Below are 11,622 nucleotides of genomic sequence, written 5' to 3' on the forward strand. Positions count from 1 at the left end.
GCAGTGGAGGACCCTTGAAATCCATTCGCAAACATTACTACCAAAGACAGTCTCAATTAGCGTCTTTAGAGTAGCCCCTAATTCTATCCCCTCTCACTTAACGTATTGAAAAACAAACTAAAATTGCGTTTTTCAAACATCAGTTTCAAGAACTTTTGGGGAAAGACCCCGGATCCCCCTTTTCTCCAACGCAATCACTATACTTGAAAATTTCGTTTTTGGACGGTTCCGTGTAGCCACAGCTTCCTGCCTAAACTAGCCTGAAATTGACTTCAGTTTCAAAAACACAGTTCGTGAGGGCACACTGAACCCCGCCCGCTCTTAGTCCCATCGTTATCAAACAATGCTTAAAGTACGATTTTGGGACTTATATTTCTAAAGAATTCCGGAGGAGAACTGCCAGACTTATGCAACTTTTTACGGCGCTAGGGCATATCCATCAATCATCGAGGTGAGTTGGACAAAAGTCTATAGTTATATATTTCAGATATTAATGTTGAAAAATATCCGAAAGATCCGTCGTAGAAGCTTTCCAGTTTTGTTAACGTCACCAACGATAATATAAAATTGCGATTTTAGAAATATCCGCTTTAAGCTCCAAAATCCTTCCTTCCCAAAAATAGCCTATAATGGATTTTAGTTCCTAAAAATATTTTAATTCGAAATATTTTCACGTTTCCCCTATTGTTTTCTAATCTAGCCAAAAACGGGTTTTTGAAAAAATAGTGCCGAGAAATTACCGGAGGATAGCCGCCAGATCCCTTACCGTCACCAAAGATGGCCTAAATTTGCGTTTTAAACTTATATTTCGAAATCTTTCGATGGGAGACGATTGAATCTCCCTCCCTCTTGCAACGCTGCGTCAACAAAGGTAACCCAAAATTGCGGCTTTAAAATTTCAGTTTCGGAGATTTTTCGGGAAGAACGCCGATCCTTCCTAAGCTACGGTCTTAAAAAATAGCTTCAATTTGATTTCAATTTTGAAAGAATTTTAGGAAAGAACTGCAACATTACTTTCACCTAAAGTCTCGAAAAAGTTCCTAAAATTGCGATATTTGACGTCAATTTCGAAAATTTCTCCCTGCACCTTGAATATACTTGACTCTTTTGTCCTTGCAACCAAACACAACTAAAGATTAACTAAAAATATTTCTCATACGCCAATTTCGATAATTTTCTTGGAGCAATCCTCCTCCCCTGAACCCCTGACACTTCCCCCCACGCTTCCATTTCCTCCGTCCCTTCTCTGATGTCACCGAAAAAAGACTATAAAATGCGTTTTTACGACTAGTAAATTTTGGTATCTATTACAGTCGAACCTCCATATATCTAACTTCCACATATCGAAATTTTTTATATATCGAAATCCCAGCACATTTCCATGTTCATTACATACAAAATTTGTTTCTATGTATCGAAAAAATCTCTATATATCGAAATTTCTCTCGAGACATTCGTAGATTTTTTTTTTCACTTTAGACTGTTTGTCTCATGAAAAATGAAAGTAGTAGAATGTTCACTAAAGGTTGCTATGAAACTCATAAAGAATCTGGGGTTTAGGGGTGTGAAGATAGGTCGTTGTGTTCCGTTCTGGAGTTCTTAAATTCCGTCAAGTTCATTTCAAATCTTAGTTATAACCAGTAACACTGAAAAATCAGTTTCAAGTTATCCCTTTTGTCTGTTGATTATTATTTTTAGTCTTTTTAGCTTCAGTAAAAATCATTCAGGTTAAGTAGATTGGTTTTTTACTTTTCTCTCGATTACATTGTCAAAACGAAAATACCCTAATGTTGCGGATCAAGTTGAATTGCAGAAGAATGAAGATGTATGAAGGCGCAAAAATGTAATTTATGTTAATTTTTTAATTCTTAACTTTCATATAATCCGATGCTCGTATAAATTAGAAATTGGGTTTCATACACGAAAATTAGCTTTAATTTTAATGTTTTAGGAGATTTTTACGATAAAAACAGATTGTTTCTATATATCGAAATTTCTATATATCGAATTTTTTTCCGACAATTTGCTACTTCGATATATGGAGGTCCGACTGTACTTTCTTCAAAGATATAAATTGTATCTAAGGAGTTTCTTACTATAAAAAATTTCTTCCTTTTTATAAGATCCATGCTTCTGTTCTCCCCCCCCCCCCTTTTTTTAAAAAAAATTCGAACTTGGCATAGAAATTTAAAGAAAGATTCATACAGACGTCAAAGATTAGTCAAAATATGCAAATTACTCTTGAGGGGCTGCACATTATGTCTTTGCACAGGGGCGGCCAACACCCTAGGATCGGCCCTGCTCCCAACGATAAGAATGGTTACGAATCGCGTGTATAAAATCTTAGGATTGTATGTAAAATTTATTTTAAACGATTATAATTTTTAATGTATGCAACTTGAAAGAATAATAAACGCGTAGGAAATTTCTTCCTTTCGATTGGTGCCAATATTTTTAACATGTGGGTAAATTTTCACTACCAAAATTACGAAAAGGGCTTGTTTAGTGTTTAATATTAATATTTCGGGTAATTCAAGCTTTTCAATGACGATACCAAGCTAAGAACACTTTCGATAATGTCTCTTTTTGAAAAAAAATAAAACTATCAAAATCGGTTCATCTGTTTAAGAGCTATGATGCCACAGGTAAACACATCTAACTTATTACCATCTTCCTTGTTGCGTCGGGAGTTAAAAATTGCCTTTTTACTTTCGGAAGTCATTCCTTACAATTTCATTAAGGAATGAAATCGACTAATTTAAATGGAATTTAATAGTGTTTTATACCCACCTATAGTTAAAATTCAAATTTGTGTTCAAGTTTACGAATGTTAAAGATCCGTCAACAACGTAACGGATACGGATCTTTATTTTCTCTCGGATCTCCACGGATACGGATATCCGGCATATCACTGGTCGAAAATAAAAAAGCTCACGACCACAGAAGACCAAGTTCATTTTTGTTTTTAACCCTCCAGTCTATCTTTCCCTCAGTTACTCTCCGACGTCAAGAGAACACGCCACGTGAGAATTTTTCTTATCCCTCCTATTTTCCTCAAAAAATGTAAAAATATTTTTAACTGAAAAGTATTTCATTTACTACTTATTCTCAACACTAAATGTGGATAATACTTGCTGAAAGAAATAAAATATTTGATGAAACAAAAACAAAAAGTTTTTTTTTCTTGAAAAAAAGTTTTTTGCTCACTGCGAGGAATGTTAAAAGATAGCAGAGGATATGACCGTTATTTAGGAGGGCAGAAAAGGCCCCCCTTCCCTGTAGTCCAGGATTTGAGATTGTACTATATGTTTCAGAATTTTTTCCCACTTCGTTGAGCATTCCCCCCCCCCCCCCTCCCGGAAAAATTTGAAATGGCCAGCATTTCAGAAGATACAGCTAAGTTCGTCAATTCCGTTCGTCAATTCCGTCGTTATTCGTTGTTAGCGCCAAATCCACTTATTGTTTACTCTTTGTTTTGCTGTTTTGTACTTCAACTACGAACGTAACAGAAAACATAAAAATACCTATCCCCCGCCCCACCCCTGTCTCAAAATTGCCTGGATATTTCCCACACCTCAAATCCTCCGGTTTTATTTGTTATTGCAACTTATTGCGTCAGTGCGACAATGTTTTTCCCCCGGCATGTTGCGGGGGGGGGGGGGGGGGGGCGAAACTTGACTGAGTAAGCAAGTGGCGTATAGGGCGATAGAACTACTACTAGCACCGGTTCTGATTACGTGTACACTGTACAGCATAGGATGTTTGATTCAAAAAATTGTTCGTTTATTAGGAAAATAAATACACTTATTTTTTAACCATTTTCCTTTATTGCCTGCTATCGGAGCACTTTAAAAAAAGCATTAAATTACTGAACATATTTAGATTTTTTCAAATTTAAGTACTCATTTAAAAAAAACCTCTTAAAATTTCGGTTGCTGATAATAGTATTTATTTTCATGAAACGTTTAGTTTCCATGAAAATAGGACTGTCGTTAAGTCACTTTTGTAATTTCATTCTACACTTGCTGTATACGTATTCGACATTTATTTACGTTTTGTAGGAAGCGTTCTCCGTTTTTTAAAATCATGCTAATTATTTCGTTTTAGTTGATGAGTACTATGAAGCAGCGGCCTAGTCCTGAACCTACTGAAGTAAGTGTTCGAGCGCCCAAGAAACCTAAAGCACAGAAGAAGAAAAAAAAGAGGGATCCCAATGAACCACAAAAGTAAGCTATTCTTCGATTTTCTGTGGCAAGCGAGGGGATCATTTCAGTTATACAGTCGACTCCCACTACAACGCGATTCGACTTACGCGAATTTTTCACGAGTATTGAATTTTAGAGCTAACGCGAATTTTTTTCCCACAACACGAATTTTTTTGGAAGGAAGTATCAGTTTTATTATTGGTTACTAAATATTGATTTCGTGAATGTTTTTACATCCCTTTAAGCATCACTGACAGCCAAAGTTCCCACACCAAACTAGTCTTGTTCATCAAATAACCACTCAGCATCTTTTATTTATTTATTTTTGTCATTCTAAATCACCTTAGTGTCACCTTTATCTAAACTTTGAATATGGGAAGAAAAAGAAAGTTTTTGATTAAAAAAAAAAAAGCCAAGATTCTCGAGATGCTTGAACAATTGCAAAACGTCGACGTTATAGAGCGACAATAAGTATGAGTGAATCTTCCATACGCACAATATGAAAGCTGCTCGTATATTGTGGATTAATAAAGAGATCAGGGAGGTCATTCCAAGCATTTTCTACCTTCGAGTTCGAAACGTTACGTCAGAGCCGATCACGTGACGAGAAATCTCGCAAAGTGGAATTCTGAGATAAAAAAATTCTTATCACAATGTGGCGACGAGTCCAAGTTCCAGCCGCGATGGGGGAGGAAGAGTTTTTCGCCGGTTTTAGCGGCGCGGGGGGAGGGGAGGAGGCACGTGATTTCTTCCAACCAATGGTCTTTAGGCGCAGATACTTTTTGTTTTGCTCCATCCGTGCAAGATAAGGCGCGAATTTTGACGATTGGCACGCTAATGGCTCATACTTCAAAGAATACGTTTTACGTTGCAAAGAATCACATCGAAATAATTTTAGATTTTCTAGAAGCAAATCCAGAATTCATAAAAATAAATTCACCGAAAATTTTACAAAATAGTACACAAAGGAAAAATGAGCCGAGGGCTAAAGGTAAGTCATATTTTATGCATACGAGTAGTGTCTAAAACAAAAATTGAAGAGGGGAAAAAAGCCAATACATATATGAGAAAAAAAAATAACCGTACATTTTGTTGATTTATAATATAAAACCATCTATAATAGTAAGAACGTCTTGTATGAAATATATTTTTCCCGAGAAACTATAATCCAAATAATGATAATAATATTAACTTTAGAAACTAGTATGTTGTGGCCATCACGAAACTTTCTTCTATATTTTTCTTTTTTTTTTTCTGATCCCTCCCCATGCTTGACGAGGAAACAATATTCCCAACAAAAACAAAATGACACATGCAAAAACTTGACGACTATCCCAATGTCTGAATTATTGCGAAAGCAAAGCAAAGAGCGAAAATTGAAAGTTATTTTAAAAGCCTTGCTTGAATGAATTACAAATATTTTATTTGTTAACAAACATAAGATGGCAACAGTTAAAAATTTTAAATCATTGCGATAATATTTCCTATCATTTCCATACAATTAAAATCACGAGAAATACGCAGACGACAATCTATTACGATTTATCTTTCTTATTGTTGCATTAATAAAAATATTTTTATTCGAAAAAAAAAAAAAAAAATCAACACCTCTTGGAGCGATCGGCGTCAAAATAGAACCAAAGCCTGTTTACATATGGATTCACATATATTCCATATTTCAACCAGAACGTAGCATTACTTCTTGAGATAGGGCACTCAAAATGGAAAAAAAGAACGGGTGATTGCGCTACCCCCCCTTTTTAGCTGTTGACACAAAAATAAAATCAGTTCTTATACCCACTAAGGGCTACTTGCCGATAAATTTTTCTTTCATTCCGTTCATTATTTCTTGAGATACAGCAGTCACAATTGACGACAAAAAACGTTCTATAGCTCAACCCCCGTTTGAGTTATTGACACCAAAATTGAATCAGCACCTGTTCCTGTTAATACCAACATATGGATCAAATTTTGTTTGATTCCGCCAGTTACTTCCTGAGGAATAGCAAGCACGCGTAACTCGAAAAACGTCCCATTGCTCCACCCCCCCTTGGAGGAATTCGCGCCAAAAACTAATGGGCACACGTTCACATAGGGGCACATATGTGTACCAAATTTCGTTCGATTTCATGCGGTAGTTTTTGTTGTAGAGCGGCCACAAAAAACTGGTCACACACAGACGTGACACACATACACACACACATACAGACAGACAGACATTTTCCAAAAATGATCGAAATGGACTCAGCACACCTCAAAACGTTCGAATCCTTCGAAATTCGAAAATTTGCACGAATCCAATACTTTCTTCTATATATTAGATATAGAAGAAAGTAAAAATCATGATATCAAAAAACTAGTATGTTGTGGCCATCACGAAACTTTCTTCTATATTTTTCTTTTTTTTTTTCTGATCCCTCCCCATGCTTGACGAGGAAGCAATATTCCCAACAAAAACAAAATGACACATGCAAAAACTTGACGACTATCCCAATGTCTGAATTATTGCAAAAGCAAAGCAAAGAGCGAAAATTGAAAGTTATTTTAAAAGCCTTGCTTGAATTAATTACAAATATTTTATTTGTTAACAAACATAAGATGGCAACAGTTAAAAATTTTAAATCATTGAGATAATATTCGGAACTCCAGCGCTCGAATACGCTACCTTGCGGTGATTCACAAAACTGCCGAATGAACTAAAACATTGCCACGTTTTAGTTCCATGTGTGTCTGTTGACGTAAACACAGGCAGTTTGTTCTGAGTATTTATTAACGCAATCGATGTGTCTTAGTTTGCTTTCAGCTACAGAAATTAATTCGTCCCTTAGTAGTATTCTCGAGCTCCTCAAAATAATGTTAGTTTTCCTTATTTATTTCAAAAAAGTATTAAATGGTGGACGCGTAAACAAGAAAACTCTGGATTAACAAAATTGGATAACGTTATACCAGGTAAAATTTTTTATTGTATGAATTTGTAAGAATATGAGCTTTTTTTAATCTTAAATTAATTTAACTAATCATATTTTACAGCAGCATTTAGTTGGAATGGACAGTATGCAAAATATTTTCTTGGATTTATTATCGTAGAACAAAATGAAAAATGTTTAACCTAGAAAGAATTTACTTTATTCCTTTTATTCTCAGCTGAAAGGTTTCGCCAAATTTGTTTAGGGTTATAATTTTGGTATTGTGCGAGCAAAGTAGCCTTGGCGAGATTTCGCGTTTTTAGTTAAACCATTTTTAATTTTTATCATGAGTGGAATAAAATGGTAGTGAAATTACAGAATTCGATAAGTAAAAAGAAATAATGGTCAATCAACTGAAAAGAAAACTACCACCATATATCCGTGAGAATTTTGTTGATGATTTGCATAACATGACACAATTAAATCGTAACTCAGAAATTAGAAAAATCGAAACAGAAAATTTTTAAATGAACCGATTAGGGAATTCGAGAGAAATAACTCAGCTACAAATGGAAAAAAAAATAAGCGCTAGCCAAGCAAGGCAAAGAAGTATCATCTTCTTTCGATAATAATTTGTAATGTCATATTGAATTTTCTAGCATTAATTGTTGTTCTTGTCAGGCCACAATTATTATTTAGTTTTATCAAGAATTGATAAATATCGAATTCAACATCATGGAAATAGCTGCTTAGAACTACGAACTACGTAGTTTGCATTAATCTTTGACGTTTAGTAATGCTTCTTGAATTCTCATTTCTTTCTACGTGGGCCAGAATATCCACAAGACTTTGAAAATTAATTTAAAAAGAATAAAGCGAAAAAAATCATACGTACGAACAAAAATCACAACACTTTTAGCATTTTCTTCGTTACCATGTGCGTTTGTTTTAGTTTTCAATTCCGCCATTAGACAGTGACTTCAGTGCCCCCTATAGTTCGTTGGAGTTGCGAATTTCCTATCATTTCCATACAATTAAAATCACGAGAAATACGCAGACGACAATCTATTACGATTTATCTTTCTTATTGTTGCATTAATAAAAATATTTTTATTCGCAAAAAAAAAAAAAAAAAAATCAACACCTCTTGGAGCGATCGGCGTCAAAATAGAACCAAAGCCTGTTTACATATGGATTCACATATATTCCAAATTTCAACCAGAACGTAGCATTACTTCTTGAGATAGGGCACTCAAAATGGAAAAAAAGAACGGGTGATTGCGCTACCCCCCTTTTAGCTGTTGACACAAAAATAAAATCAGTTCTTATACCCACTAAGGGCTACTTGCCGATAAATTTTTCTTTCATTCCGTTCATTATTTCTTGAGATACAGCAGTCACAATTGACGACAAAAAACGTTCTACAGCTCAACCCCCGTTTGAGTTATTGACACCAAAATTGAATCAGCACCTGTTCCTCTTAATACCAACATATGGACCAAATTTTGTTTGATTCCGCCAGTAACTTCCTGAGGAATAGCAAGCACGCGTAACTCGAAAAACGTCCCATTGCTCCACCCCCCTTGGAGGAATTCGCGCCAAAAACTAATGGGCACAAGTTCACATAGGGGCACATACGTGTACTAAATTTCGTTCGATTTCATGCGGTAGTTTTTGTTGTAGAGCGGCCACAAAAAACTGGTCACACACAGACGTGACACACATACACACACACATACAGACAGACAGACATTTTCCAAAAATGGTCGAAATGGACTCAGCACACCTCAAAACGTTCGAATCCGTCAAAATTCGAAATTCGAAAATTTGCACGAATCCAATACTTTCTTCTATATATTAGATATAGAAGAAAGTAAAAAAAAAAAAAATCCTAACTGTCATAAATGCAGACGAAGAAATATTAATAGTCCGTAATCGGGGATTGTATATTATGTTGTTGTCGTGTCTCGTGTCGAATGCGAAAGGTTTAGCTGTATCCCAAAGTCTTGATGAAAAAATCTGGTAATTCAAATTGAATATAAAACACTAAAATGCAAGGGGGGGGGCTAGGTTATGGCGCTGACTGCGCTATTGAAATTTTTAGGGGATGGTGGTGGTGTTTTGAGGGGTATTTGTTTATTGGGGGGGGGGGCTCTTGCTTTTGTAGGGGGGGGAGTCTTTGCGATATTTGGGGGGAGGGGCACCCCTGCAACATGTAAAAGGTTTGTTGGGCTAATTGAGCTTTTGGGGATGAGAGCAGTCATAACAGAGTATACAATCTTCCATATTAGGATTGGTAATGTAAAAACCAACCTTTCCCCCCCGCTCAGTTGTAACTTGTAATTATAGCAACAATCTCAGTATCAAAGACATATTCCAGTTTTTTTCTCTTTTTCTTTAAAATTATAATTTAATAAGCATATGCTTAAATAAAAAGTTTTATTTCTTCATTATTCCTTATTTATTTATCAATTTTTTCTAGGTATTGTTTTCCAAGACCCAATCTTAAGATATCTTCAAAACAGTACTTTTTTAGATTTCCTTTTCAAAACAAGCAACTTGTAACTATGATTACATAATTTCATCTTTATCTTCAAGATTAAAAAGTCAAAACAGCAATCTTGGTTATAAGAGCAGTTTAAAATGAATAAATACTCTGCTTCTGTAAATGTATATTGAAAAATATTCATAAAGGGAGTAATATTTTTTAATCATCGTTTTACTTCAGCTGATAAAGAACTTTAAACGTTCAACCCAAAGGAAAGATTCTAAATTGAAGAAGAAATGAAAAAAGGAGCAATCGGGGTGAAATGGAAAATCAAATTTTGGAAACAATTTCCCAGAAATTACCAGGCTTTGTACTTTTTTGTAATTAGTTAATCAATATCAAATTTCAATAAAGAAAAAAACAATTCTTACAAATTAAATTCAATTGAAATTGAATAATGACAGTAGGTAACAAATAAAGAATTTAGGGGAAAAAAGGGGGAGGAGGATTTTACAGCAAAAGAAGACAGAAAAAAAAAAAATTACATTCGTCAGTGGTGTACCTAGCATGGGTGACAGACGGGGCGGTAATTTGTAATGTCACCGCCCCCCCCCCCCCTTAAACGCAAAAAAAAGGGGGATTGTATATTCTGTGTAAACTTCAAATTCATACAATTTTCAGAAACAAATAGTACTTTTGTGAAACAACTAAATTTTAAGTGGGATAATGTACAAAAGACAAATAAAAATTATGAACGCTTTTTATATAATTTGCCCTAGACGCATTTGTGCAGGCCGTCAAGCGGTCAAAACCAATAAAGGGGAGTAGAAAATTCATCGCTCCTTAATTTTTTCAAATGCATTATTTCTTGAAAATGGAAGTCCCCGATCCCCCCCCCCCCGCTCAACGTATTTCCTAAGTGATGGATTTGGTTGAAAGAAAATGAAATCCAGGGAAATAAACAACCTTAGCCGAGAATGCATTTTTATTCATAAACTGACATCTTTTGCATTGAAAAAGGAGCTCTTAATGTCTCCAAAACACGTGTCTGCAATTTAATTCGGATATTTGTGTATTATAATGTTGTGAAAGTGGGTTTAAGTCTTTTAAGCATTGAAAATTTGTTGTAAAGCGAGAAATGTTGCATATATACCTATTTTATGTTTGCAGTTATAACTCTCCCCCCCCCCCTCTCTACCCCCCTGCACCATTTTTGGGGTTGGCCCCATCCTAATTCGTTTTCTTCGTACCAATACCATTCCTTTTAGAAAAACCAACTCCCGTAGTTTTATTACGAAAATTTCGCCGAAAACCACTTTGCCCCCCCCCCCCCCCCCCACCCCTTCTTCCCTGCAAAATGTTTTTGCAAAACTCCCGTTTTAGTGTCACAAAAATTGAACGGAAAACCACTTGCCCCTCAGTGCAATTATATGACCCCCCCCCCCTTTTTCCCTGCACCATTTTCAGGGTTGGCAATATCCTAATTCGTTTTCCTCGTGCCAATACCTTTCAGAAAAACCAACTCCCGTAATTTTATCAAAAAAATTCCACTAAAAACCATTTGCACCCCCCCCCCCCCTCTGCACCATGTTCGGTGTTCGCAACATTCAAATTAGTTTTTCTGAAATGTATTGGCAAGCGGAAAACTAACTCCCGTTTTTGCGGCTCGAAAATGGAACGGAAAACCACTCCCCCTGTACAGTTACAGGGTTCCCACTCCTTTTTCAAAATAAAAACTAAGGACTTTCTAAGCACTTTCTAGGGACTTTTTCAAAAAAATTAAGGACCTAAACAATGCTAATTAAAATCAATCAACGCAAAATGCTATAGCAGTGTGGATGGTAAGACTAATTTAAAGCAATTTTAAAGCACAAAATTCTTTTAACAGGGAAAAATATCTTTCCCCTCAATTTTATGTTAAATGTTTTTTTTTAATTGCATACATATAACGAATATATAAACCCCCTTCAGTTTGAAAATTCCCCCCCCCCCCCCAAAAAAAAAAATAACACTTTAACTAGTC

At 35.4% G+C, this 11,622-nt stretch overlaps 1 protein-coding gene across 1 annotated transcript in view; it reads left to right on the forward strand.

Moving 5' to 3' along the window:
- LOC129230486 (TOX high mobility group box family member 3-like) overlaps positions 1 to 4,230 on the forward strand; it is a 117,083-nt gene extending 112,853 nt beyond the window's left edge. The window contains exon 7 of the mRNA XM_054864887.1: positions 4,108 to 4,230. Within this exon, the coding sequence (XP_054720862.1) occupies positions 4,108 to 4,230 (123 nt within the window). The remainder of the gene's footprint in view (positions 1 to 4,107) is intronic.
- Positions 4,231 to 11,622: the final 7,392 nt, after the last annotated feature.

This window comes from Uloborus diversus, chromosome 9, assembly GCF_026930045.1.
Source record: "Uloborus diversus isolate 005 chromosome 9, Udiv.v.3.1, whole genome shotgun sequence".
NCBI lineage: Eukaryota > Metazoa > Arthropoda > Arachnida > Araneae > Uloboridae > Uloborus > Uloborus diversus.